Source organism: Sminthopsis crassicaudata, chromosome 3 (genome assembly GCF_048593235.1).
Source record: "Sminthopsis crassicaudata isolate SCR6 chromosome 3, ASM4859323v1, whole genome shotgun sequence".
Taxonomy (NCBI): Eukaryota; Metazoa; Chordata; class Mammalia; order Dasyuromorphia; family Dasyuridae; genus Sminthopsis; species Sminthopsis crassicaudata.
Window position 1 is genome coordinate 153681201 of NC_133619.1, and position 26148 is coordinate 153707348.

Genomic DNA, 26148 nt, shown 5'->3' on the forward strand with positions numbered 1-26148 from the left:
GGATTAACATATTGCTTTTTTACTCATTACCATTTCCAATGCATTGCTCTTTCAATTGTGCTTCATAAAGACAAAAATTGTATTTTAATTTTCTTTATATTTCACTTAAATATCTTTGTGTTCTTTTTGTATTAATGGCTGTTGTAACAAATTAAATGTTATATCTTTATAAACTATTACTCCAGAGGACATTCAGTCCAATTATGACATATTTTCTTATTCTCATTGATATCATCTATTTCCGTCCTGGTTGTTTTTCTGTCTTCCTCAAAGACTGGCTTCTTTTTATCTTGATCACCTTCTGTCATCCACAGTGACTTCAGAATATATCTTGATTATCCAAGGAAAATATCCATGTGACTTCAGGTGAAATAAATTTGATTAATTGAAGTACCTTCTGTCTCTACAACATACTATTTAGTTGCTTGTATGACAATTTTATCTTGAGAGAATGTAGGGTATGTACAGAAAAGATTAGTACCTCTGGTGTGAGGGCTGCTGAGTCCTTTTCAGGGCTGTTTTCCACTTTTAGTGTCTATCTAACTCTTGTCTGTGGTACCAAGAATTGGCTGTATTGTCAGCAACTACTCCATGGTACACCATTTTTGGTAGATAGGTAGATTGATGATAACTGGAAGTCTCAATCTGTAGATTCCAGGCTAGCTCCCTGAAGGACTAAGAATCAGCCAGAGTCAGGATAAGCAAAAGTTTGGTTTGCCCATGTTGGGCACCAAAATGAAATGATCTGTTGTCTCTAAATTGTGATTGTTCTCTTGGGGGTAGATTTCTTGGGGAGCTTCTTGAAGCAGCCTTCCTTTCAGTTCTGTTCCAATAATCACCAAAATGCAGCTAGGAGTTAAAGTCCTTTACTGTCTCTTTCCCAATATTCTCTCCAGCTCCCTCTGAATTCAAAGTCTCCAACCAGCGTGAAGGTAGATGTGGGTATGAAATCTTACTCTGCCTCCTAAGAGTGTGGGATTGTGGATTTCCTGGAAGTCAATCCTAGTTGTGAATCTCCATGAGCAGGCTTTTCTTTAGACTTGTGAATCTGCTCTTGTCCAAGTGTCCCCAGCCAGCACCACAGTACAATCTCAAATCAGCCCTCCTTCCTGAATCCTGGCTCCTTATATCCTCCCAGAGAATGGGCTTGTGGGAACTCCTTACAGAATCAGTGAGCAAACTTCCTTTAGAGGTATAAACTCCTTTAAAGGTTTGAACTCCTTTAAAGTTGTGAAGTCTGAACTAGAGAATTGTTAAGTACCGACTTAGCACCTAGTAATAATCCTAATATCAATCCCTCTATAAGTTAGTGGAGGTATCTTCCCCTGATGGAATGGGCAGATGAGAACAATTTGTTCCAATGACCATCAAAGCTTTTTTATTTTTGTATATATTTCTTTCTTTTTTCTGCTCAGTTTACTCTATATACATTTATACATTCTCTGAAATCATTTTTCTTGTCATTTTTGTGTGTGTGTGGTGAATAAAATTTTATTTTAGTCATATTTTATTTAGCCATTTCCCAAAATACTTAAGTGGTAGTATGTAATATAAGGCATCTCATTAGATTATGGTTGATTGTGCAAGCAAAGGTTGAATGATCAATTATCACCTATTTGTAGAAGGGATAAGTCATTTATTAGATCTTAATAAAGGGTAGTATTCAAACATAGATTGTTTTAAATGTCTCCTGTCATACCCTTTCCATGGTTGTAATTCTATGTTCCCGTTTTTATTTTTTTCTTTGGGATACAAACGTTGTCTTGGTAAGGCTGGATCAAATGCTATGCAGAATTTTATTGCTATTTGGGCATAGCTCCAAATTACTTTCCAGAGTTGTTGAATCATTTACAATTTTCACAATTCCAGTAACAATGCATTAGTGTTCCAGTTTCTCCCACATCTCTCTGACAATTTTAATTTTCCTTGTCTGTCTTATTAACCCTATCTGATAGAGTTGTTTTAATTTGCATTTCTCTAATCAGTAATAATTTAGAGTATTTTTCATAGGCCTAAAACACAACTTTTATTTCTTTTTCTGAAAATTCCTGTTTATATTCTTTGACAATTTATTTATTGGGAAATGACTCATATATTTACAAATTTTACACAGTTCTCTATATGTTTGAGAAATGAAATCTTTGCCTTTATACTTGATATAAAAACATTTCCCCCAGTTTCCTCCTTCCTTTCTAATGTTGACTGCATTTATTTTGTTTATGCAAAGCCTTTAATGATCAGAGTTAACAAAAATATTACTATTTGTAGATTGTATGAGGCTATTTTTAGGGTGTCCTAGAGACTTAAGTAAAAAAATATTTGAAATAACAACTTTAACAAAGTTGCTGGATACAAAAGAAGTCCATATAAATCACCATTTCTAATTACTATCATAGTCAAACAGTAAGAAATAGAGGAATTCCATTTACAATAACGGTAGACGGTATAAAATTCTTGGAGTCTATCTGCCAAGATAAATCCAGGAAGTGTTATGAACATAATTTAAAAACAATTTTCACACAAAGGCAGATATAATAAACAATTAGAAAATTATGAATTGCACATAGGTAGACTGAGCCAATATAAGAAAAATTAGTTTTTCTTAAATTGATCTCCATATTCAATCACACTGATTAAACTACAAAAAATATTTTATAGATCTAAAAAACATCCAGAATTTTTCTGGAAGAACAAAAGGTCAAGAATATCAAGGAAGTCAGTGTGAAGTATGAAAATGTGAAAGAAGCTGACCTAATCTTACCAAATCTTAAATCATACTATAAAGTAGTCATTAAAAAAAAAAAAATCTGACACTAAGAAATAGATTGGTTAATCACAAGAGTAGATTATTTAGACAGAACATCATAATAAATTACCATAGTAACTTAATATATTACACTCAAAGATACCAAGCTTTAGGTACTATCCCCAAACTCATTATTTGACAAATTTTATATATATATATATATATATATATATCCCCCCTGAGGCTGGGGTTAAGTGACTTGCCCAGGGTCACACAGGTAGGAAGTGTTAAGTGTCTGAGATCAAATTTGAACTCCTGTCCTCCTGAATTCAGGGCTGGTGCTCTATCCACTGCGCCACCTAGCTGCCCCGACAAATAATACTTGGAAAACTCAAAAACAATATTGCAGACACCAGGTATAAAACACTATCTCATGCTATATATGAAGATAAGATTAAAATACATACATAATTTAGACATAAAGGATGATACCTTAAGCAAATTAGGTATAGATGAAATGATTTACCTCCCAGATCCATGAATAAGGAAAACTTGAACCAAAAATAAAAGAGCAATATGAAATATCAAATGGATAATTTTGAATACATAATATATGTGATTAGAAGAGAAATTTCCAGCAACTTTCTCTTATTAAAAAACCACATTTCTAAAATACATCATGAACTGAGTCAAATTTATAATAATACAAATTATTCCCAATTGATAAACGGTTAGTATACATGAACAGGTAATTTCCAGCCAAAACAAAGCTATCTTATAAGAAAATATGTTTAACCTCACTATTAATTGGAGAAATGGACAAACAATTCATACCTGTCAGATTGTAGAATGTGACAGAAAAGGAAAATTACAAATATTGGAGGGATGTGAGAAAAGTGGGATGCTAATGCATTATTTATAGAGCTGTAAACTGATCCAGTCATTCAGGAGAACAATTTGGAACTATGGACAAAGGCAATCACAGTGTATCCTTTCTCAGTGTTATATCACTGCTAGGTTTATATCCCAAAGATTTTTTTTTAAAAAGGAAGAAAATAATTTCTTTCTAACAGCTCTTTTATATTGACTAAAAATTGGAATTTGAGATGATAACCATTAGTTGGGGAATGGCTGAACAAGTAATAGCATATGAATGATTTGAGGTATAAGAAGTGACAAGCAACTTTGCTAAAATTCTGAATTATTTCTAATAGCTTTTTAGCATCTTTGGGGTTCTCTAAGTATACCATCATGTCATCTGCAAAGATAAGAACAAAATGGGTTCATGATTTAGGCATAAAGAATGAGATCATAAATAGATTAGAGGAACAGAAGTCAGGGAGAATGTGACCACCTGTATTCTACATGAAGCAAGGACACTTGAGCAGGGTGTTTACCCCATGTAATCGCTCTAGTTGGCATCATTTCATGTCAATCTCTCTAGGCCTTTCTGAAATCATCCTGTTGGTCATTTCTTACAGAACAATAATATTCCATAACATTCATATACCACAGTTTATTCAGCCATTCTCCAATTGATGGGCATCCACTCAGTTTCCAGTTTCTGGCCACTACACAGAGGGCTGGTGTAGTCGGTTTTTTATACTTCCTATACTGATACACAGAATTTGAGATAGGTAGAATTTGTCAATACTAACATGATGTTAAGAATCACAACTTTAAACTGAAAATTCTAATTGAAGTAATTAAGGTATTTAAAGTCTATTTATAATATAGCTATAGATCTTTGTTTAGTCTTGCAGCAATATACTTTTAGCCCTCAATAATTATGCAAATAAAGGTCTTTTCATTAGATTTAATATAATTAAACTCACAAAAAGTTAAGCATTAAATTGTTTATCTATGAAGTGTTTTGCAGAACTCCAATTAGGTATGTACACATGTAAATGCAGATTTTTGCTTGCATATGTCAAGCTGACAGATGTTAATACTGTAAAGAGCTAATCAACACTGAATATGTTTAGTGTCAATAGGTATTTAGAATAAAAATATCTTTCTTTGAGCATGACATTAAAATATCTTATTTTCCTTATAATACCACAGCCATTTTGTTGTATATTGACTATTATATACTATTCTTTTAAAAGTGATTTAAAATTTAAATATGAGTAAAGGTATTTCATATTTTTATATGGTGTTGTATTTTTGAAGAATGAAGTAGGGCATCCTACAGAAGCTGGAACTTGAAAAAATAATTTGAAAAACTATGCTTATCATTCCTCACACTCATAGAAAGAAACTTGATGTTCTTGAAATGTTAAAACAGTTTACTTTCTTTGAAATATTTACCAGAAAAGTTATTTTATATTGCAATATAATATATAGTGTAGTGAAGTTAATATTTTCTAATGCAATATAATTAATCTTTGCTGCATACAGGAAAGTGTTTTATTAAACTTGCAAAAAAAACATGTTAAAATTGAATTCTATGTATGTACAGTTTAAATGATTATCTGTTTACTAAGTTCATTTTTTGGTTAAAAAATACTGTTATAAAGGTATGTGTAAAACATAAAACTTCAGATAAAATGAGTGTTTAAAATTTTCAGCGTAGAGAAATTGAGTTTATAATTACTTAGAATTATAATGAAGTTATAATTAAGACTCATAATTATATTTTGTTCAAATATCTTAATTTTTTGAGAAGAAGTGAAAAATTGAATAATGAAGCAAATAAAATTAATCCTAGTTCAGTGTCTTTTCTCTTGCAATTGTTTAATATACAGATATGCTTATTTCTCTCCCCCCTTGACCCTCCCAAATTATTGCCAGTTTTATTTAAGGAAAAAAAATTACAATTTAGTTTTTAAGTTCACATGAAATAATCAGTGCCTGGTGGAGTCCGTTTGATCCTGTGAGGGTATGGAGCTCATGTCTGGCCAGTGTTTTAGAAGCAGCAGGTAGTCAGAAATAGGCCAGTCTTGGGTTCCTCATTTCTTGAGTCTGGCAATTATTCACACACAGATGGCAACCTCATGAACTTTGACAGGGGTCATGTTAAATTGCAAATATAAAACCTGAAAGTTTAAGGTGGCAAATTTTTTATGAGTGTGATTAGGAAGTTTATTGAAGCTATAAAGTTACTTTTTAAAAGTATAGAAATAATCCATGTTATTATCTTAGCCAGTGTGATATCTTGGCAGAGTTTCTTTCCTCTCATTTGAAATGGGAAGCAGTATAGAAATAGTCCTTTAAAACTCTTAAATGAGCATCTTGATTTATCAAATTTCATCCAAGTTTTTAGAATTTAATAGTTTTGAATTTATTTGTTATGAATTAATTAAAATTTCGTTACTTTTACTTCAGATCTTGGGGGGTAATTTCAGTTAAGATACCAAGATCCTAGACTTTTGCCATCAGCCATTAAGTTTCACCATGGATCTGATAATAGTTTATAATGACAAAAACAAAATAAAACATGGCAGAACTTAGTTTCATACAGTAATTTTTCTCATTTTATATTTTATCAATGTGAGAACAGTAAAATTAAAAGTCATTTGGCATTTTAATTGAATTCTTGAAACATCATTTAGAAAAATGAAAATTATTATTTTTTTGATTTATGATATTTAAAATTATTTTTCAAGTGATAGCAGGAAAAACAATTGTATTTAATTTACTATTGAGAGGATTCTTTGATATCTGAAATGTAGGGTGGTTTTTTTTTTTTTTTTGATCTTCAGTTATATTGAATTATTTGCCTCATATATCAGTACTTTGAATTTAAAAATATAAATTATTTAATTTGAATGGAAAAAAAATCTTAATCATTTTGATACCTGTGCCATTATATGACAAAACCCCCTAGCTTTATATTTTTAATCACTTGGTATGTGTCTTGTTTCCTCATTTGTTATATGAAGACGTTTAACTAGATTGTCTTAAGTTCTTAATCCTAAAATTCTTTTGAGTTTTTAACAGAGACTTCAAAGGCTTATCCACCTCAGCCTTGAGAATCCTTTACTTGAGTTTGTCTTTCACTGTTCTGTATACTTAATGGATTTACTTCTTTCATATCCAATTCACTTTTCTCAACCCCTGTGCAGTCTTCTTTCCTCATAAAAATATTTGTTCCAAGACTACTGATTATAATCTCTTAGTTGTAAAACCTGAGTTAAAGGGGTAAAATCTATCATGCTAAGATGAATTCAGAAAGCAGGTATTACAGTCATAATCTCTGCCATGGCAAAAATAAAAATAGACTTTATTAAAGAAGAAAAACAGAAACTACATTTTGTTAAAGCTGATATAGATAATAAAAACATTATTTAACCCATGCACTAAATATTGTAACAGCTAAAGGAAAAAAAAAAGTTAGAGGAAGAAATAAACAGGGAAAGTATAACAATGGGAGATATTAATTTAACTTTTTCAGATCCAGGCAAATTGAATAAAAAGAAATATGAAAATCAGAAAGAAATATGAAAAAAGTTTTTGGCTAGAATTTTAGAAAATTTACTGCCTTGGCAATTTTCTTGTTCTTTGTAATTCTAGAGAGAAATTTGGACTACCATGCACCTTTTATTCACTTACTTTTAGAAAAGATATCTTCATTAAGATAAGATATTCCATTATAAATTCAGATTTCTGAATTTGCTGGCCTGAAAAATAGTGATTATTTCTTGATATTATGTGGTTTCTGTTACATTCTGAATGTGACCTCTGTTGTCTAATCATATTAATTCAGTATATGTCTGGAGTATAAAAGTTAAATTGACAAAAGTGTGGTAGAAAACATGTATTATCTGAAATTTATTTCGGAAGTTAATAGAATATTTCAGAATATGTGAAGAAAGGAATTATAAAATAAAGTAACAATAATAATGACATTTACATAGTGCTTTTAGGTTTTTCAGAGCACTTTGTAAATATTATTTGAACATCAAAATAACTTTATGAAAAATGTCCTTATATTATTCTCATTTTACAGTGGAGGAAACCAAGGCAGAGAGAGTTAGTGAATCACTTACTCAGAAAGCTAGTAGAGTCCAGGTTTTTGGGTAAATGAGTCCTGGAACTAGAGGGAATGTCTTTAGCTAATATCTGCCCCATTTCAGCTACAAGAGATTGTTGGTTTAGCCCTTAACAAGGTAAGTTCCTTATTTGTCTATTAGAATACTCACCTAATCTCCTGGTCACTGGAGGATTTCGGTGGAGGTAGGGTGCCTGCCCCATGTTGGGCGCCAAATGCTGGAACTCTGCCTTCCCATAAATCAGCTGGAGTCAGGATAATCAAAAGTCTTTATTCTTCATCTTTTGAGGTCAGGGTCAGGGGATTAGATCTAGCAATCTCCACACCTTCTTCCTCTCTCTCCAAGTCAAGGAGAATCAATCAATTTCCTCCTTCTACTCCACCCACTCATGTCACTTCCCCTTCTTTGTCCACACCCACCGATCCAGCCAGCACAGAATAATTGGGGAGGATTATCCTTCAAACATGTTAAAAGAGAATTGTCCAATTGGCAATTAGTCTAACGTGCTTCATTATCCAAGTGCATTTGCTCAGTTCTAGCCCTTTACATCTGAGTAATTTCCTAAATTAAATCTGTTTATTGGATTTCCTCATTTTCTAGGTCTATAATGTTACATTTTGTGCTAATAAATTATAAAATGGTTTAAATTTATTTTTATAATATTTCATAGAATATATACAATTGATTGACTTTTGTTTATGATTGTTAATTTGTTAGTCTTTTTTTCATTTCCTTTGTCTAACTTTTAAAATTTAAATTTCACATGATATTGAATAAAAGGTTTTTAAAATGTCAAGTAGATTGTACTTTGAGGTAGTTTATCACCTATTTTCATTAAATACATTTTCAAATAGTGTTACCTAACAGAATTGATATTGTCATTATTGTATCCAGTAACAGGTCCCAATAATCAGTTCCAATTAACAACTTAAAATAACTCTATAGTTCTTAATTGTGAAATGTCAAATGTTTTATTCATTTTTGTCAATAGTGAATTTGTGTAAGTTTCTCAGAATATGACATGATAAATGAATTTTATTATTATTAATAAATTACTGTTTAATTATAGTTAATTCTGCATCTGAAAACATACAAATTTTATAGTTTCTGCCAAGAGAATGAGAAAATTTACCCTGATGCAGGCAATAAAATAGTGTGATATTTGAAGACCATGCTGTAGCTTGGGACATAGTTGTTTTAGGGCATGTATTCTTATTACTTGCATATCAGTTTTGTAGGATAGAAGTAAAAATGCAGGCATATGTATAAATCATAAAAAAAGGAGATTACTTAGGACAGTTGTAGCCATGTTCTCAGTCCCTATGCTCATTTGAGCTAGTTAACTTTGAACATACTAAGGTCTGTGATTCATGTAATCATGATGATATTATTGGACACCTTGCTCATGGTATTGAGAAGTTATAACAGATTCTTAACAGTAGAGAATTCCCATAACAATAGTATTTATATAGGTTTCTGTAATGGTCAGCATTACATATTTGATGTTTCTAGGGTCCATTTTTAACTGGCTCTTTACATTAATCTCTTTTTATCTGGGTTAGAATTTTGAAATTGGTTTAGAATTTCCTAGTGTTCTCAGGAAAAACTATAGGATAGTCTTAAATTATTTTTAATTATTATTTTTTTTCTTCACTTCACTTTCCATCAGTTCATATAAGTCTTTCCATGGTTTTCTTAAATCTGTCCACTTGTCATTTCTTATACCAGAAGAATATTCATGATTTTCATAGACTATGACTTGTTCAGCCATTCCTCAATTAATAGTCATCTCCTAAATTTTCAGTTCTTTGCCATAACAAAAAAACTGCTATCAATATTTGAATACAAAGTAGATCCTTTCCCTCTTTTTTATTATAAAGATAAAGACCTGATAGTGGTATTGCTGGATTAAAGGATATGCACAGTTTTATTACCATTTATTTGAACATAGTTCCAAATTGTTCTCCAGCATTGTTAGATCAGTTCACAACTCTATCAACAATGCATTGGAGTCCCAATTTTTCCACATCCCCTCCAACATTTATCATTATTTTTTCCTGTCATCTTAGCCAATCTGAGAGGTATGAGGTAGTACCTCAGCATTATTTCAATTTACATTTCTGTAATCAGTAGTGATTCTGAACATTTTTTCATATGACTAGAAATGGTTTAAATTTCTTGTCTGAAAAATTTTCTTTTCATGTCCTTTGATCCATTTATCCAAGTTATGGAGAGTAACTTACATTATTACAAATTTGAGTCAATTATGTATTTTAGAAATGAGGAAAGATCTCATTTGGAACAATTTGGAATTGTGCCCAAATTGCAATCAAACAGTTCATACCCATGTGTCTACTGGGTCTATATTTCAAAATTACCATAAAAAAGGGAAAAGGACTCACATGTGCAAAAATATTTGTAGCAACCCTTTATTTGTTGTGGCAAAGAACTGGAAACTAACTGAATGCCATCAATTGGGGAATGGCTGAATAAATTATGGTATACGAATGTTATGGAATATTATTCTTGTATAAGAAATGATGAGCAGGATGATTTCAGAAAGACCTGGAGAGACTTACATGAACTGATGCTAAGTGAAGTGAGTAGAACCAAGAAAACATTGCACCCAGTAATAAAAGATTATATAGTGATCATTTCTGATGGTCATGGTTCTTTTCAATAGTGAGTTGATACACATCTTCATCCAGAGAGGACAGTGAGGACTAAATGTGGATCACAAAGTATTTTTACCTTTGTTAGTATTTTTACCTTTGTTATTGTTGTTTGCTTGCTTTTTTTTTTTCTTTCTCATTTTTTCCCCTTTTTGATCTGATTTTTCTTGTGCAACATGATAAACATGGAAATATGTATAGTAGAATTGCTCATGTTTAACATATATTGGGTTACTTGCTGTCTGGAGGAGGAGAAGGAAGAAAGAAAAATTTGGAACACAAAGTTTTTGCATCATTGAATGTTGAAATCTATTTTTGCATATATTTTGACTATATAAAGCTATTATAAAAAGAAAAGAATTGAGTGCTTTATCAGAGTTGCAAAAATTGTTTCCCAGCTTTCTATTTTCCTTCAAAACTTAGTTGCATTATTTTGTTTGTGTAAAGTCTTTTTGTATTTGGTGTAATCAGAATTATCCATTTTACCTTTTTAATGTTCTCTATCACTTGTTTATTCATAAATTCTTATTTTCTCTAAAACTCTTAAAATTAAATTATTTCTCACTGTCCTAATTTGCTTACGGTATCATTCTTTATGTCTGAATTAAATACACCCATTTTGACTTTATATTGGTATACTTTTTTAAGATGTTATGGTATAATTATTTTTTCTATTTCACCCAGAAATTTTTGTCAAATAGTGAATTCTTGTTTCAACAGCTGGGGCCTTTGGGTTTATGAAACAGTAGACTACAATGGTCATTTACTACTTATGTTATATATCTAATCTATCCCATGACCCACCATACTTATTTCTCAGCCAGTACTAGATAGTTTTGCTGTTTGCTACATTATAATATAATTTGAGATCTGATACTATCAGACCATTTTCTTTCATATTTCTTTCCATTAATTTCCTTGATATTTTTTTATCTTTTATTTTTCCAGCTGAATTTTGTTATTTTTTCTTATTTTTTTTTTTTTGGTAGTTTAGTTGGAATGGCATTGAATGAGTAATTAGGTATGATTATCATTTTTATTATTGCATCTGCCTTTGATTTTTTAGTTAGCAATTTATATTTTTCCTGTTGTTTAAATAGACTTTATTTGAGAGGAAAATATTTTGTAAATGTGTTCATATATTTTCTGTCTTTCTCTTGGGAAATAAATTCTCAAGTATTTTATATTGTCTATAGTTTTTTAAATGAAATTTTTATTTCTTGCTGCTCATCTTTGTTGGTAATTATAAAAATATTGTCAATTTATGTCAGTTTTTTTATACCTCATTATTTCAAGTATTTTCTTAATTAATTTTCTTGATCTCCTATCTTATTGCCATTATAGATATTGATTGCTGCTTTTAGATGGATAGCACTTACCATTTTAAAGAAAAATCTCTTTATTGCTATGCTTTCTAGTGTTCCTTCCCCCTTTCTCCTGAGGCAGTTGGGGTTAAGTGAATTACCCCGGGTCACATAGTCAGAAATGTTAAGTGTCTGAGGCCAGTTTGAACTCAGGTCATCCTGACTTAAGAGCTGGTGCTGTAGCTACTGTGCCACATAACTGCCCCCCTAGTGTTTTTAATAGGAAGGTTATTTATTTATTTATTTTTTTATCAATTGCCTTTTATTTATCTCTGGAGATAATATTCTTGTTTTATTGTTACTGACATAGTCAATTATGATGTTAGTTTTACTAATACTGAACTAAAACTGTACTACTTCTCACCTGGTAATGATATGTTATCCTTTTGATTTATTATTGTAACCTCATTGCCAGTGTTTTATTTCAAATTTTTATATCAATATTCTTAAAGGAAGTTGGTCAGTAGTTTTTTTGTGTGTTTTTTTTTTTCTCCCTTGGCAGAGGCATGGGGATGGATTATGAATTGTCATATAAAATAAACAAAAAGACTTATCTTTTTCATTTTTAGAGGACAGAACTGAAATCATTATGTAGAAATTATAGAATCACTATGGAATGGTGGTCATAAAGTATTTATATAATTTAATAAGATTAGAATGGTATAAAGAACAATATTCAATAAATAATAAATAGTGAGCTACTAGATTTGTGTGGATCACAATACAGTATTTTCATCTTTTTTGTTGTGTTTTGCTTGCTTTTTTTTTTTTTTCTTATTTTTTCCTTTTTAATTTGATTTTTTTTCTTGGATAGCACAATAAATGTGGAAATATGTTTAGAAGGATTGTCCATGTTTAAATTATATTTGATTACTTGCTGTCTAGGGGATGGGTATGGAGGGAAGAAAAGGAGGAAATTTTGGAATACAAGATTTTGTAAAGGTTAATGTTGAAATCTCTCTTTGCATGTATTTTGAAAATTAAAAGTTATTAAAAGAAAGAAAAATAAGTAAGTGTAAACAAAAGAAGCTATATGAGAGATACTGTTAATAGAAGAAATTATAAGAGTTGGCAATTGATTAGATATGTGGGATGAAAGAGTGAGAATAGTTGAAAATCTGAAGCTTGCAGTCTTGAGTGGGCCATTTTTAATAGCTACTAGATTAATTGTATAAGGATATGTGTTTATGTAAATGTTGTATACTTTGTACCCTTAAAATTTCTCTTTGCAATAGACTTATGATAGAGAGGCCCATCTGCATCCAGAAAGAGGACTCCCCACCCAAATCTTTTCAATATTCCTTTCAGGTGACCCTTATCTTTATAGTCACTTAGGCTTATGCTGCAAGTATCATTCTCATTTCTTTATCTTCATTCCCTTTCCTGCCTTCATATCAAATTTGTAGCCAAGACAGTTTAATTTTAAGTAGCATCTCTTATATATGCTTCCTTCTCTACTCTGACCTTGCCTCCATAATTGCCCTATCACACCTTGGTGCTGATCTTGGACACATCAAACCTAGTCTATTTCATTAGCTTTTTGTTTACTCATTCTGTCACAAGTTTGTTTCCACTCTCCACTGACTTTCAAAAGTGATCTTCCTTAAAGTTCAAATCTGACCATGTCACATCACTCATTAAACTGCAGTAGCTCCCAATTATCTCCAGGAATAATTTAGTAGCATTGGCTGCCTTCTTGTTATACTTTAGACAAGATACTCCATTTCTTAATTCTTATCTTTTTCATGGGTTACTTTATGCCTGAAATTTGCTCCCTCATGTCAACTTCCTCACTTCCCTGAATTCCTTCAGCTTATATTCTCACTTTCTATAGGATACCTTTTTCAATGCCTTCAAATTCTAGTGCCTTTCCTATGTTGATTTTCTCCATTTTCTGCTCTTATGTAGTCCTTCCCCCCCTCCACATTCACTTTTATAAGATTTTGTGTTCCATTTTTTCCCCTCTCTTCCTTGCCTCCTCCCTTCCCAAAACAGTAAACACTCTATTATAAATTATGCATATACAGTCATATTAAGCATATACCCACATTAGTCATGCTCTAAAAGAAAAATAAGAATAGAAAAACCCCAAGAAATGGGAAAATCCCCCAAAAGTAAAAATGCTATTATTAAAAAAAGTATCTCCTTATTTCTTTTTCTGGATAAGGGTAGCATTTTTCATCATGAGTCTTTTTGAATTGTCTTGGATTTTTTCATTGCTGAGAAGAGCTGTCTATCATATTTGATCATCTCACAGTGTTGCTGTTGTTACACATAATATTCTACTTGTTCTGTTTAACAAATAGCTCTACTCAGCAATAGGTTATGTAAATCTTTTCAGATTTTTCTGAAATCAGCCTGCTGATCATATGTTATAGCACACTAGTATTCCATTACCTCTATACACTACACTTGTTCAGCCATTTCCCAAATCTTGGGCATCCCCTCCCTTTCTAATTCTTTGCCATTACAAAAAGAACTGCCATAAATATTTTTGTACATGGGATCCTTTTCCCTTTTTTGTTCTGTTCTTTTTGTTCTCTCAAACACCTGGTAGTGATATTGCTGGATCAAAGAATTACAGTTTGGTGCCTTTGATTGGAGTTCCAGAATGTTCTCTAGAATGATTAGGTGTGTTCACAACACTATCAAAAATGCATTAGTATTCCAGTTTTCCCAAATCTTCTCCAACATTTATCGTTTAACTTTTTGATATTTGCCAGTGGTATGAGATGATTCCTCAGAGTTGTTTTAATTTGTATATCTCTAATCAATAGTGTTTTACAACAATTTTTCATGTGACTATAGATAACCCTAATTTCTTCATCTGAAGAAATTAATATCCTTTGACCTTTTATCAACTGGGAAATGACACATATTTTATAAATTTGACTGAATTCTCTATATATTTTAGAAATGAGTCCTTTATCAGAAACACTGGCAGTAAAAATTGTTTCCTAGCTTTCTTGGTTTCAATGGTTTTTGTGTTTTTGTTATGTTTTTTTTTTTTGGGGGGGGGTATGTGCAAAACTTTTTCAATTTAATATAATCAAAATCATCCATTTTGTATTTCATAATGTTCTCTATCTTTTTTGATAAATAAATGCTTCCCTTCTCCATCAGGTCTGAGAGGTAAAATATTTCTTGCTCTCCTACTTTGCTTATGACATCTACCTTTTATGTCTAAATTTTGACTTATTTTGATCTTATCTTGGTATATGATGTAACATGCTTGTCTATGCCTAGTTTCTGCCATAGTATTTTCCAGTTTTCCCAGCAGTGTTTGTCAGATAGTTAGTTCCTATCCTATGATTGGGATTGGCATTGATTACTCTGTTTTATGTACCTAACCTATGCCACTGTTTCACTGATCCATCCTATTTCTAAGTCAATACCAAATATTTTTTATGATTGTTGTTTTAGATTTAGCAATGGTAAGCTATTTTCCTTTGTAGTTTTTTTCATTAATTCCCTCGAGAGGTTGACCATTTTTTGGATGAATTTTGTTATAATTTTAAAATATCTTTAACAGATACAATTTTGAATTTTATTACAATTTTTTCTGTAGCTATAACATAACTTTTAGGGAGTTTCATTGGTATAGCACTTAATTTAGGTAGATTTTTTTTTTTAATTGTATTAGCTCAACCTATCCTTGAGCAATTCATATTTTTTCCAGTTGTTAGGTCTGATTTTGTGTGTGAAAAGTATTTGTAATTGTTTGTAATTGTAACAATTGTAATTGTTCTTGGATTTGTGATGTCAGGTACACTCCCAAATATTTTATATTATCTACATTTAGACAGGGGATGTCTCATTCCATTGTTTCCTGCTAGGCTTTATTGATAAAATTTAAAAAAAAAATTATTTTTGTTTCTATGGCAGTTGATCTTGCTGCTAGGCTTTATTGATAATATTTGAAATAAAAGAATTTTGTTTCTATAGCAGTTGATTTAGCATTGTTTATTACTGATATTATTTTGCATTACTATTACTTCATTGTCTCTGGTACTTTTTAGCTGGATATAGTTTTCTTGCTTGTCTCTTTTAATGAGATCTATTTCTGCTTTTGCTTTGCCATCCCTGATTTTTTATTTTTTTTAACTTCAATTGATGCATAATTGATTCTGCTCCAGTGTTTTATCTTTATTATAAGCTCTCTATTTCAAATGTGTTTTTTGTAAACAGCATGTTGTAGGATTCAGGGCTTTTAATCTAGTGGGCTATATGCTTCCCTTTTAAAGAGAGCGTTCATCTTATTTACATTCACATTATGATTACTAATAGTTTATTTTTTTCCATCCTAGTTTTCCTCTGTTTACACTTAATCTCTCTTTCCCCCTAGTCCTTTCTCACCAGGACTTGCTTTTGATATGTAGATCCCAGGAAAGTGAGGCAGGTGACCTTGCACAGTCCTCCCTCACTTAGATCCATTTCATTTGTGTATCATGGCACACACCTTCCTGCTGTAATGGTCCTTTTTGAGAATTAAAGAGAAGCAACTACAGCTTCTGACCACTGGCTCCCTGAATTTGGCTCCCTTTTCCTTTTGATCTCTCCTTTTTCTCTTCATCTCTCCTTTCTCCCTTATATTCTAGCTACTCACCTCCCTTTTCTTTCTTTTTTTCTCTCCCACTTTCCTGTAGGATAAGAAATCTCTTCCCCAATTGAATATATTATTCTCTTTTAGAAATCAGTCAGATCAGAGTAGGATTTAAGCAATGCTCACCACCATCCATCCTTCTTTTCCTCTATTGCATCTTCACATAATGTGATTTGCCCTATTCTGCCCTCCCTGATTTCTCTTCTCACAGTATGTTAGGTTCTTACTAAGTGCTAGGTCTGTATTTAACAATTCTCTAGTTCACACCTTTGGTTCAGGTCTTTAAGGGGAGTTTACCCCTTTGAACTTCTGAGGAGGAGTTTATATATGAAAAGGAGTTTACACAACCTTTAGAAGGAGCAAGTTCATTGGTTGAAATAATTTTTCCCTTGAGTTCTCACATGTCCTTGGTGTGAACTAGAGAATTGTTAAGTACCAGCTTAGCACTTAGTAAGAACTTAACACCAGTGCATTCTTCTTTTTTTTACTTTTGAATTTTTTAAATATCATATATGTATTTTTATATCATTACAAAAGTCAACTCATGTCCACACATTCTATGTTTACATTGCATTTATATCTGAATTCAGAGAGAGAAGGAAAGTAACATTTAATTTCTCAGGAATAATAATAATATATTCTTCTTAATAATAGTCTTCTAATTTGTTCTAATTCTGTTTTCTTTTTAGGTGTTTCACATAATATTTCTTTACTTCGAGAAGTGGTCAACCATAAACGCTTTGTTGAAGGAGACATTAACACCAAATTCCTATCTGATGTATATCCTGATGGTTTCAAAGGTTTGTCTTTATCGGGACATTTTTCAGTTATTACTTGTTTGCAAATAATTCTGTTGTAAGTCATGACTTTTTCTCCACTTAAAAATTATATAATTTACAAAATTTTTTTATAATATTCTGTTTTTAATTGACTCCATTTAGCATTTTGTTGAGAACTTTAACATATTTCTGGTATTTAGCTTATTGAAAAAGAAACATTTAATGTATTTTGTAGACAGTTATTGTATAGTCAGCATATTATTATATTCAATTATCTATGTTTTCTTTCACAGCATGACTTTTATGGAAATGTTTTGTATAACACTTCATGTGTGATTTCTTAATTGGGGGTGGGTAAAAGGTAAACAACCCAGAACTCAAATGTTTTAAAATACAAATGTTTAAAAAAAAAAGTTTTAAATGTAACTTGGGAAAAATATTAAACAATTTTTAAAAAGAATAACAAAAAGAGTGCATTTAAACTCTGCCTCAGTTTCTTCATCTATAAAATGGCAGTAATAATAGCACTTATATCTCAGATGATTGGGATTATGAAATGAGTTAATAGTTGTAAAGTGCTTCACAAAACTTAGTGTGCTTTATAAAGTCTATCTATCATCAACCTTAGGACCACTACTACCATCATCAACGTTAAAAATGCAAGAGAAGTAGGTATAGGTAAATATTTAGGCTCTGATTGCTTAAGGCACTGGAGTAGTTTGGAGAATATATCAAAGAAACATGATTAGAGACTGCTTAAATTGGAGAGGAGGAGCATGACCTAAAATAATTTGGAAGAAGCTAATCATAAAGTTTATGGAAAAAATTGATTTAATGTGTTTTTGTGATATAGTGTAGTAAAAACGAAGGTGTAATAAAAACTAAGGAAGATACTTTGGAGAGTTGTGGATATGAGGTTTGCACATTTTAAAAGAGAACAAAATGAAATAATTTCTCTCAGGAATATATTAGGGACTTCACAAAATTTTCACTTTATTTTAACAATCATGCTATTTCAGTGTGTTATTTAAAAAATATTTTCATGTGTGTTGTCTTTCCACTAATTATAGAATTTTGTGACAGTAAACATACCTCATTAAACTCCTTAAATTATCAACAAAGTGTTAGCATAGGAAATGCTTATTTGATCAATAATTCTATATTACGTTACATGTTTATATAAATAGTTAAATTATTCTTCCTCCCTTTGTTTTTTACTTCTAGGTCATAAGTTAACTAAGACAGAAAAACAACAATTAATGGCTATAGCATCTTCGATATATGTGTCTTTCCAGTTAAGAGCACAGCGTTTTGAGGAAAATTCAAGGTAAGCTATTTTCAGAAACTCAAGTACTCTGAAATATGATTATAATTTCTATGACATAACTATATTTTTCTACAAATCTTTTATTCAAAAATCTTTTCCTGGCATGACATTAACTCCTTTTTTTTTTTTTTTTTTTTTTTAAATATATATATATAGCTTTTTATTTACAAGATATATGCATGGGTAATTTTATAGCACTGACAATTGCCAAGCCTTTTGTTTCAATTTTTCCTCTTCTTCCCCCCACTCACCTCCCCCAGATGGCAGGTTGACCAATACATGTTACATATGTTAAGTATAAATTAAATACAATATATGTATACAGTGACATCAACTCTTGAATTCTCAAAATATATGCAGTGGAAAATATCAGATCTGGCAAATTCCCATAAAACTGGATTATGATTGTGAGGATTGTAGTAGAAGTGTTATTTCCTATCACTTGGTTCTGTTCTCTACTGCTTAGTTAGATTTAGAGAAAATGAAAAGATAAGATTACTTTCAATTCAAGTCACAACCTCCAGTTATAAAAATGTCTAAAATTTAGATAAGGAAGGTAATTTATGTATTCTTTGATAATCACCCTACCTCAACAAAAAGATTCCTTAGAACTCCAGGATGATAAATAGTGGGATTTTTATTACTTTGAAAATCTTGATCTCTTAGCTACCTTCAGAATCAGATGCTCAGTATCCTCAAATGAGTGTTATTCGTAGAACAAACTTTCTTTATCAGGTCTGGAGGTGTTCTTTCTATTTTTGTTTTCTTCAATGTCACTCTTCTTCCTCAAGGGAATACTGTTAATTTGTGGTACTATCTTTAATTCTAAAAAGCTTTTAAAAAAATAAAAATCTTTGCTGATCTTTTCCATTTTCCTTTTTTTGTTGTTTTCTTCTGTTTCCATCCAAATAATATAATGATTTTCCTTATTTCAGGTCTACTTGTCTTCATTTTCTTCTCACTGGATTTTGTTATTGTACATAATCTTATAATTTTTGCTTCCAAAATAGTTATTATCGAACACTTATATAGTTTTTAGCTTCCATATTTCTATTTGATAATGATATTAAATAGCCTATTCCCTGAAGTTGTTAATATAGTGTTTGTCAAATTATTCCTTTTAAAAATTTCATTTAACCTTCCCTAGGAAATCATTAAAATAAAAGCCATTGTCCAGTAGAACTCATTTTCCATTCTTTCATATCAGTCTTTTGTTTAAATAAGTCTGGTTGGAGTTGTTTGAATAATCCATTCCAGGTTTTCAGAATTATTTTTTGTTTTTCCATTTTAAAATTTAATTTTGTCCTTGCACTTTCATTAACAGGTCACTTCATATCAGTTAAAAACATAATTTAATTTTATGAATTGTTGTTTGTGATTTATAATGGGCAAGTCACCCTGACTTTTTCTAAAAAAAGAATTATTAATGTATTAGCACAATTCTTCTTTGAAGCCTTTTGTTAACAAAGCAATCAAATGATGATTTTTTTAATTCAGCAATTATACAATTTTAAATTTTAATTTAATTATTAGTTTTATATTTAAGATGAATATAAAGACTCAGCTAACCTATTCACTAGATTAAACAAGATAAGACACTTGAGCTAGATAACAAAAATTAAAAATGGTTAGTCTTTTGATAGTTCTTTTATTATCCCAAATATAGTGATGTACTTCTCATATTTATTTTTCATTATTTGGTGTAATATTCCATGCATAATTTGTAACATTTTGAATAAATATTTCAAGTAATAAATAAAATGTCCAACAGGACATCATAACACAATACAAAACTGATTTGCTTATGTAAGATTGATTTCCCATTACTTATGTTTAGTAGTTCTAATGGAGATTAAAATCATCTCACCTATAATAAAAGAGACTAAGGCAGAGCTCTGAGCCAGTGGCACTATATTAAAGGGTAAGTAGTCCAGAACAACTGTAGCAGATACAGAATAATTCTACTGTTTGATGTGTGATGCATAAGCTAACATAAGGCAAATAATATATCAGCAGGGTCACAAGTTGGGTGAAGTAAGGACTATCTCCATACTTGAGGGATAGGCTTCTCCTTAGTTTGGGCACGAGGAAATGATACCAGCTGTCACACGTTGGGTGACCTGGTTATAAGATGGTCATTTGCTCCTCTGTTGGACAAGTGATTGATCCAGAGGCACAAAAATATTTTGTGGGAATTTCCATGTAGTTGTGATCTCTGGTGTGCTGGGCTTGGTCACTATGACTAGGAAAAACAAGGGTGGAGGGCCTTTTATTAACTTCCTGTAGTTAAGCAAGTGAATTTAGTATCTGTAGCTTATAGCTCTAGGGCCATACATACAGATCTTTGATGTAATCCTATCAAATTGATTAAAACTGATTGGAATAGAATAGGAGGCCCAAATGAATTACTTCTCAGATGCCCTTGTGAATTTCATATAGTTCTGGCTATGTTATTAGCTGGTTACACTTACATTTGTTTGGTGGCTTGTGGTTTATTTACCAGGTTATTTGATTAATATCTGATGATGATGTAGGCTAAGGATGAAGTTGTTTTTTAAACTCTCCCATTTTAAGTCAGTCTTGTCTGGAGGTGCAATGTGTTTATTAGTTGTTTACAAACATTCAGGGATTGTTTAGCAACTTATACCACTCAGATGCATATCTTCGTATTATAAAATATGCTATGAAAAAGCAGCACTAAAATATTTCATTACCCAATAGTGATTTGATAAAAAGTAGAATCAGTTATATCAAAACAACTTTCTGTCACACTGTTGTGTATCAACCCCACTAGATTTGCAAAAATCCATTAATGCAAATATTTTCAGGGATAAAGGTGGGGCTATAATTAATTATATGTAATATATAATATGTAATATATAATTAATATATTAATTATAATTAATAGGATTGGTCTTTGTGTACATTGAGCTTCTGTTTATTGTCAAGAACTTATATATTCTTCTGCATGAATCAAAGGTGACCAAATTCCCTCTTTTGACCATTCTGGTATATCTCAGATTAACATACACTGGTTGTGAATTAGTGTTACTTAGAAAGAAAATTATGACATATGCATGAACCTTATTTTCTTGGACCCATTACCAGATATTTAGAATCTGGATTTCAGAAAGCTGAAAGACTTTGTCCAACAATTGTGAAGCCTATTAACAATCGTTTGAAGAGAAATAGGAAAAACTGTGTTTCTATATTAATTGGTTGAGTATTACCTTCTCTCCTTTCTTCCCTTTTTCCTTCTTTCTCTCCCTCCCTTCTCTTCCCTTTTCCCTTTCTTCTTTTCTTCCTTCTCTTCCCTCCCTCCTTTCCCTATTTCCCTTCCTTCCTCTTTCCCCTTCCCTTCTTATAGATATCACTATTGAACAACTCACATGTACTTCTCTTTATAGTATCCTTTTTTCCCACATCTCATCTAGTATTTGTCATTTTTCTTTTCTGTCAAGTTAGCCAATCTGATAGGTGTAAAGTGTTATCTCAGGGTTGTTTTAATTTACATTTCTCAAATCAATAATGATTTAATTCATTTTTTAACATGACTGTTGATAGCTTTGATTTCTGCATTTGAAAACTGTTGGTTAATATTTTTTGAGTATCAATTAGAGATTGGCTTTTTTAAAATTTGGCTAATTTCCCTTATGAAATGAGGCCTTGATGAAAGGCCTTGTTATAAACACTCCTCTAGTTTCCTGCTTTCCTTCTAATTCTTTTCTTTTGTTTATGGAAAACCTTTTAAATTTAATGTAATCAAAATTACATTAAATTAAATTACATAATTAATGTAACCAAATTATTATACTTCCCTTGATCCTTTCTTTTTCTTATTTGGTCATAAACTCTTTCCTTATTCATCTATCTGACAGGAAAAATTTTCCATGCCCCCTCCCCAATTTACTTGTGTCACCTTTTATGTATAAATCGTGTTCATTTTCACCTTATTGTTTCTATATTGTGAGGTGTTAGTGTGTGCCTATTTTCTTTCACACTACTTTTCACTTTCATTAACCATTTTAGTCTAATAGTAAATTCTCGTCACCAAAAAGATCTTTGGGCTTATCAAAGATTAAATTATCATGGTAATTTACAGTATTGTTTATTGTGTACCTAATCTAGTCTGTTACTTTATTATTTCATTTCTTACTCAGAAGCAGATTATTTTAATGATCACTACTTTGTAATATAGTTTGAAATCTTCTACTGCTAGGTTCCCAAAGCTCATAAACTCTTGCTCTTTTGGTTTTCCTGGTCTAAATTACATAACACTTTTTTTTGGCTACAACTGATTCTTACAGCTCTTGGTGCTCTTCTAAGGTCTCTACACTGAGGCTTTTTTTTTTTAAACCACTCTTCTCAGGATAACCCTTCTGTCTTCTCATTTCCAGACACAGCCTTGCTGATCTATCGCATCTGTTATTGTGATACTATGATAGTGGTTTTTATAGACAAGTAAAGAGGTTTGTGGCAAGACATTCCTTTTGTCCCTATGCTTCTGGTAGACTTTTTTTTTTTTTTTTTTTAAAGAATTCTGCTGGGTTGCATATAATATTTCTAGTATCTCATTTGTTTTATTGATCATTATTCACACTAGAATAAATATCAGTATATGGGTGGCTTCATATTTTTTGTGGAGATCATTTTTCTTTCTTGAGGATATCAGTTGGATTTCTTCTCAGAATATCTTTTTAAATGTATAAAATATATGACATTGTAAAATAAAACCAATTGTGTTGAAATCCAGATAAAATATTTTATGAAATGTAAAAAGAATTTACACTTCTCAGGTTAAGAATGCTTGATTTGTATCAACTTGTAATTGTGTTTCTAATGAAATATCCTAAAGATTAGTTTGTGATGTTCTTCTGTTTATGATTTTTTTAGTGTCTTAGCTGGAGGTTCAATTGATGAATGATAATATTTGAATATTAATAATAATTCTGTACTCTACTTTTCCCAGAAACAATATTAATTAATTTGTCATTACTCTTAATACAAGCATTTTTAACTTCCAATGGCGCAAAATATTCCCTCATACCACCCATCCTGATTTTATACCCCATTTTGATTTTAGGTAATAATCATGGTAAATTGAATGGAAAAATACATTTTCAAATACCATTTCAGACATCATTTTAGAATACTGTAGTAACAAAGTTATTATTACTTATCTTCTACATCACTTCTCTTATTTATTTAGTAAATAAAGGGTAATCAATTTTCTAATCCTTTTCACTTTATTTAAGAATGAGTTTTATCACTATTTACTATAGATGAATAGTAGACACAATGATTAGTATATTATCTGTCATATAGTGTAATGCTGGGAAACTGAGACAAGATAGAGATTAAAGTGTATTTAATATTTTATTTGAAAGGGAGAGATTTACTGGGACCAAATGGATCCACGGTTTGGTCCCAGGGCTGAATGAGATTATCTTCTCCAAGAATCCAGCAAACAATGTGAGTTCTCAATGACATATATACACTTGGCTCAGACACTGGGGTTAGACTAAGGCAGGGGTGGAGTCAGAGTGCTGAGAGCAGAACTCTTACAGGGTGACTAAGTCAGTACAATAAAAGAGAACTATGGCACAACAATAGTAACCCTTTAATATATGATTGATTGAACCATTCTAGATAAGCGTTAAGTTTGGTTATCACCCTTAATCCATTTTTCTAAAAAATTCCTGTTTTTTTTTTCCTATTCACTTTACTAACAAGAAAGTTCTAGAACAGGTTTAGAACAGTGAATTAGTATTTACCATATTTCTATGGAAAATACCAATGAGATGTTAAATATGGTTCCATAGTATAGGTAAGTTTTTAAAATTTTCAGATGATGTACAGGTTTTTTTGGGATAACTTTCACATTAATTAACAGTCATGATTCAAAAATATGTGAACATTTAGAAAAATTGAACATACACATATACATACATACATATATATGTATGTATGTATATGTGTATGTATACACATACACACATAAATATATATGTCAAGTTCAGTACTTGATTTCAGAAAATCGATTTCTGAGAAATACTTTGGAATCAGTGAGAGCTTTATCTACATTTCTTGTGTCAAGGATCTAAGAGTTTTCATATCTTCACATTCATTATGTGTGAACAATGTGATATGCGTGAAAAAAAGCCATTGCTTTCTTGACACATAAAGCATCCTTTAAAAGGAAAAAGGTGAAAGACAATCAATCTGATTTAGTTGTGTAAAAAAGCATTTATATTATATTCCAGGCATCGTGTCCTTAAGCAGCAAGGATACAAATATAAAAGATTGATTCTTCCCTTTTGGAATTTATGTTGTATTTATTAGTCAGGTATAAGCCATTTTTGAGAGTTACATAGAGGGAAGGATGTTTTTATTTGAGTATTCACACTTATTGTGAGTGGAACCACAGGACAGCAGATTGTCACATTTTTTCTAGTTCAGTGATAATAGCTGTAGTTGTATTGATTTGAATATTGTTTCCAGAGCAAGAAGTAGAAAAGGAGATATAAGGATTAGGTATCTTGATACCGTAAGAATAAGTGACAAAGTACCTTACTTATTAGGCCTTGACATCATGGTGTGGTAAGTGAAGAAGCTTGCTGAAGTATAGTCTGGTTAGAGCCATCCGGAATATTGTGTTTATTTCAAATAGACAATCTGTTTTATGCTTTGATAAACTAGATAGTCTCCAAAATGTGGCACCCAGGATTATGAGAGTCCTAAAGATCATACAAGAAATCATTGTGTAAGAAACAATCAATAGTTATGTTCCTATAGTGGAAGAAAACTGTAAATTTGGGACTGGAAAACGTCTAGAGGAAGGGAGCAGGAGAGCTCAAGAAACCAGTTGAAACTAGCTAAAACTGGAGAAATCCAGTTTAAGTAGTGTAAGAAAAAAACAAAACTGAAAGACATAGATTATAGTTTAGCTAGAATGTACATATTTATTTGCTTCATAAATTTTAACTTCTCCTCCTCAGGAGGAGCTAAGGCTTATTTTAATGGTCATGCAATATATGTAGCTGAAGGAGAGATCTGTTAAAGGATGTATGTTGTAGGAGGATGGGAAAGAATGTTAACTTCTCCCCTGCCATTGGGGAGATGAGGGACTTTGCATCTAGGATAAGGGAAAGACTATGCCCTTGCTTGTGAAAACTGTGTGAGCTCATCTTGAGTTTCACACCTGCTTCCTCTAGGAATGTAAAAAAAAGTTTTACTGCTTCACTCATCCTGAGTGAAGTTAACTTTCAGAATTGTTTCTGATAATTGAAAGGAACTTGGATGAAAGAAGGCTTAGGAGGGGGAGAAGGCTGTGATAGCCATCTTTAGATATTTGGAGACCCAAAATATGGAAGAAGGAATAGACTTATTAGATTTAATTCAAAGGATAAACTTTTAGCAGATTTGTGTTCCCCTCATCAGAGAGCTTCAAACAGAGCCAGAATGTACTGGGAATGTTGTAGGGATTCTTATTCTTATTCAAGTCCTTTTTGATCTGCATGATTGCCCTCCAAGTTTGTGATTCTGTTACTTAACTAAATCATCAAATAAACTGTTGTTTATAAATAATATAACTCTTCTTATGTTTATTATGATTATAAATTTAATACTTTTAGGAATCTTTGAGGTCATCTGGTTCAAGTTC

The 26148-nt window shown here is 31.2% G+C and overlaps 1 protein-coding gene across 3 annotated transcripts in view; it reads left to right on the forward strand.

The window, feature by feature from the left end:
* The window catches only part of PCCA (propionyl-CoA carboxylase subunit alpha), a 423045-nt gene that overhangs the window by 226874 nt on the left and 170023 nt on the right, over positions 1-26148 (forward strand). For all 3 annotated transcript variants that reach the window (XM_074299450.1, XM_074299452.1, XM_074299451.1), the window contains 2 exons: positions 17069-17179; positions 18383-18485. In XM_074299450.1, coding sequence (XP_074155551.1) covers positions 17069-17179; positions 18383-18485 — 214 coding nt within the window. The remainder of the gene's footprint in view (positions 1-17068; positions 17180-18382; positions 18486-26148) is intronic.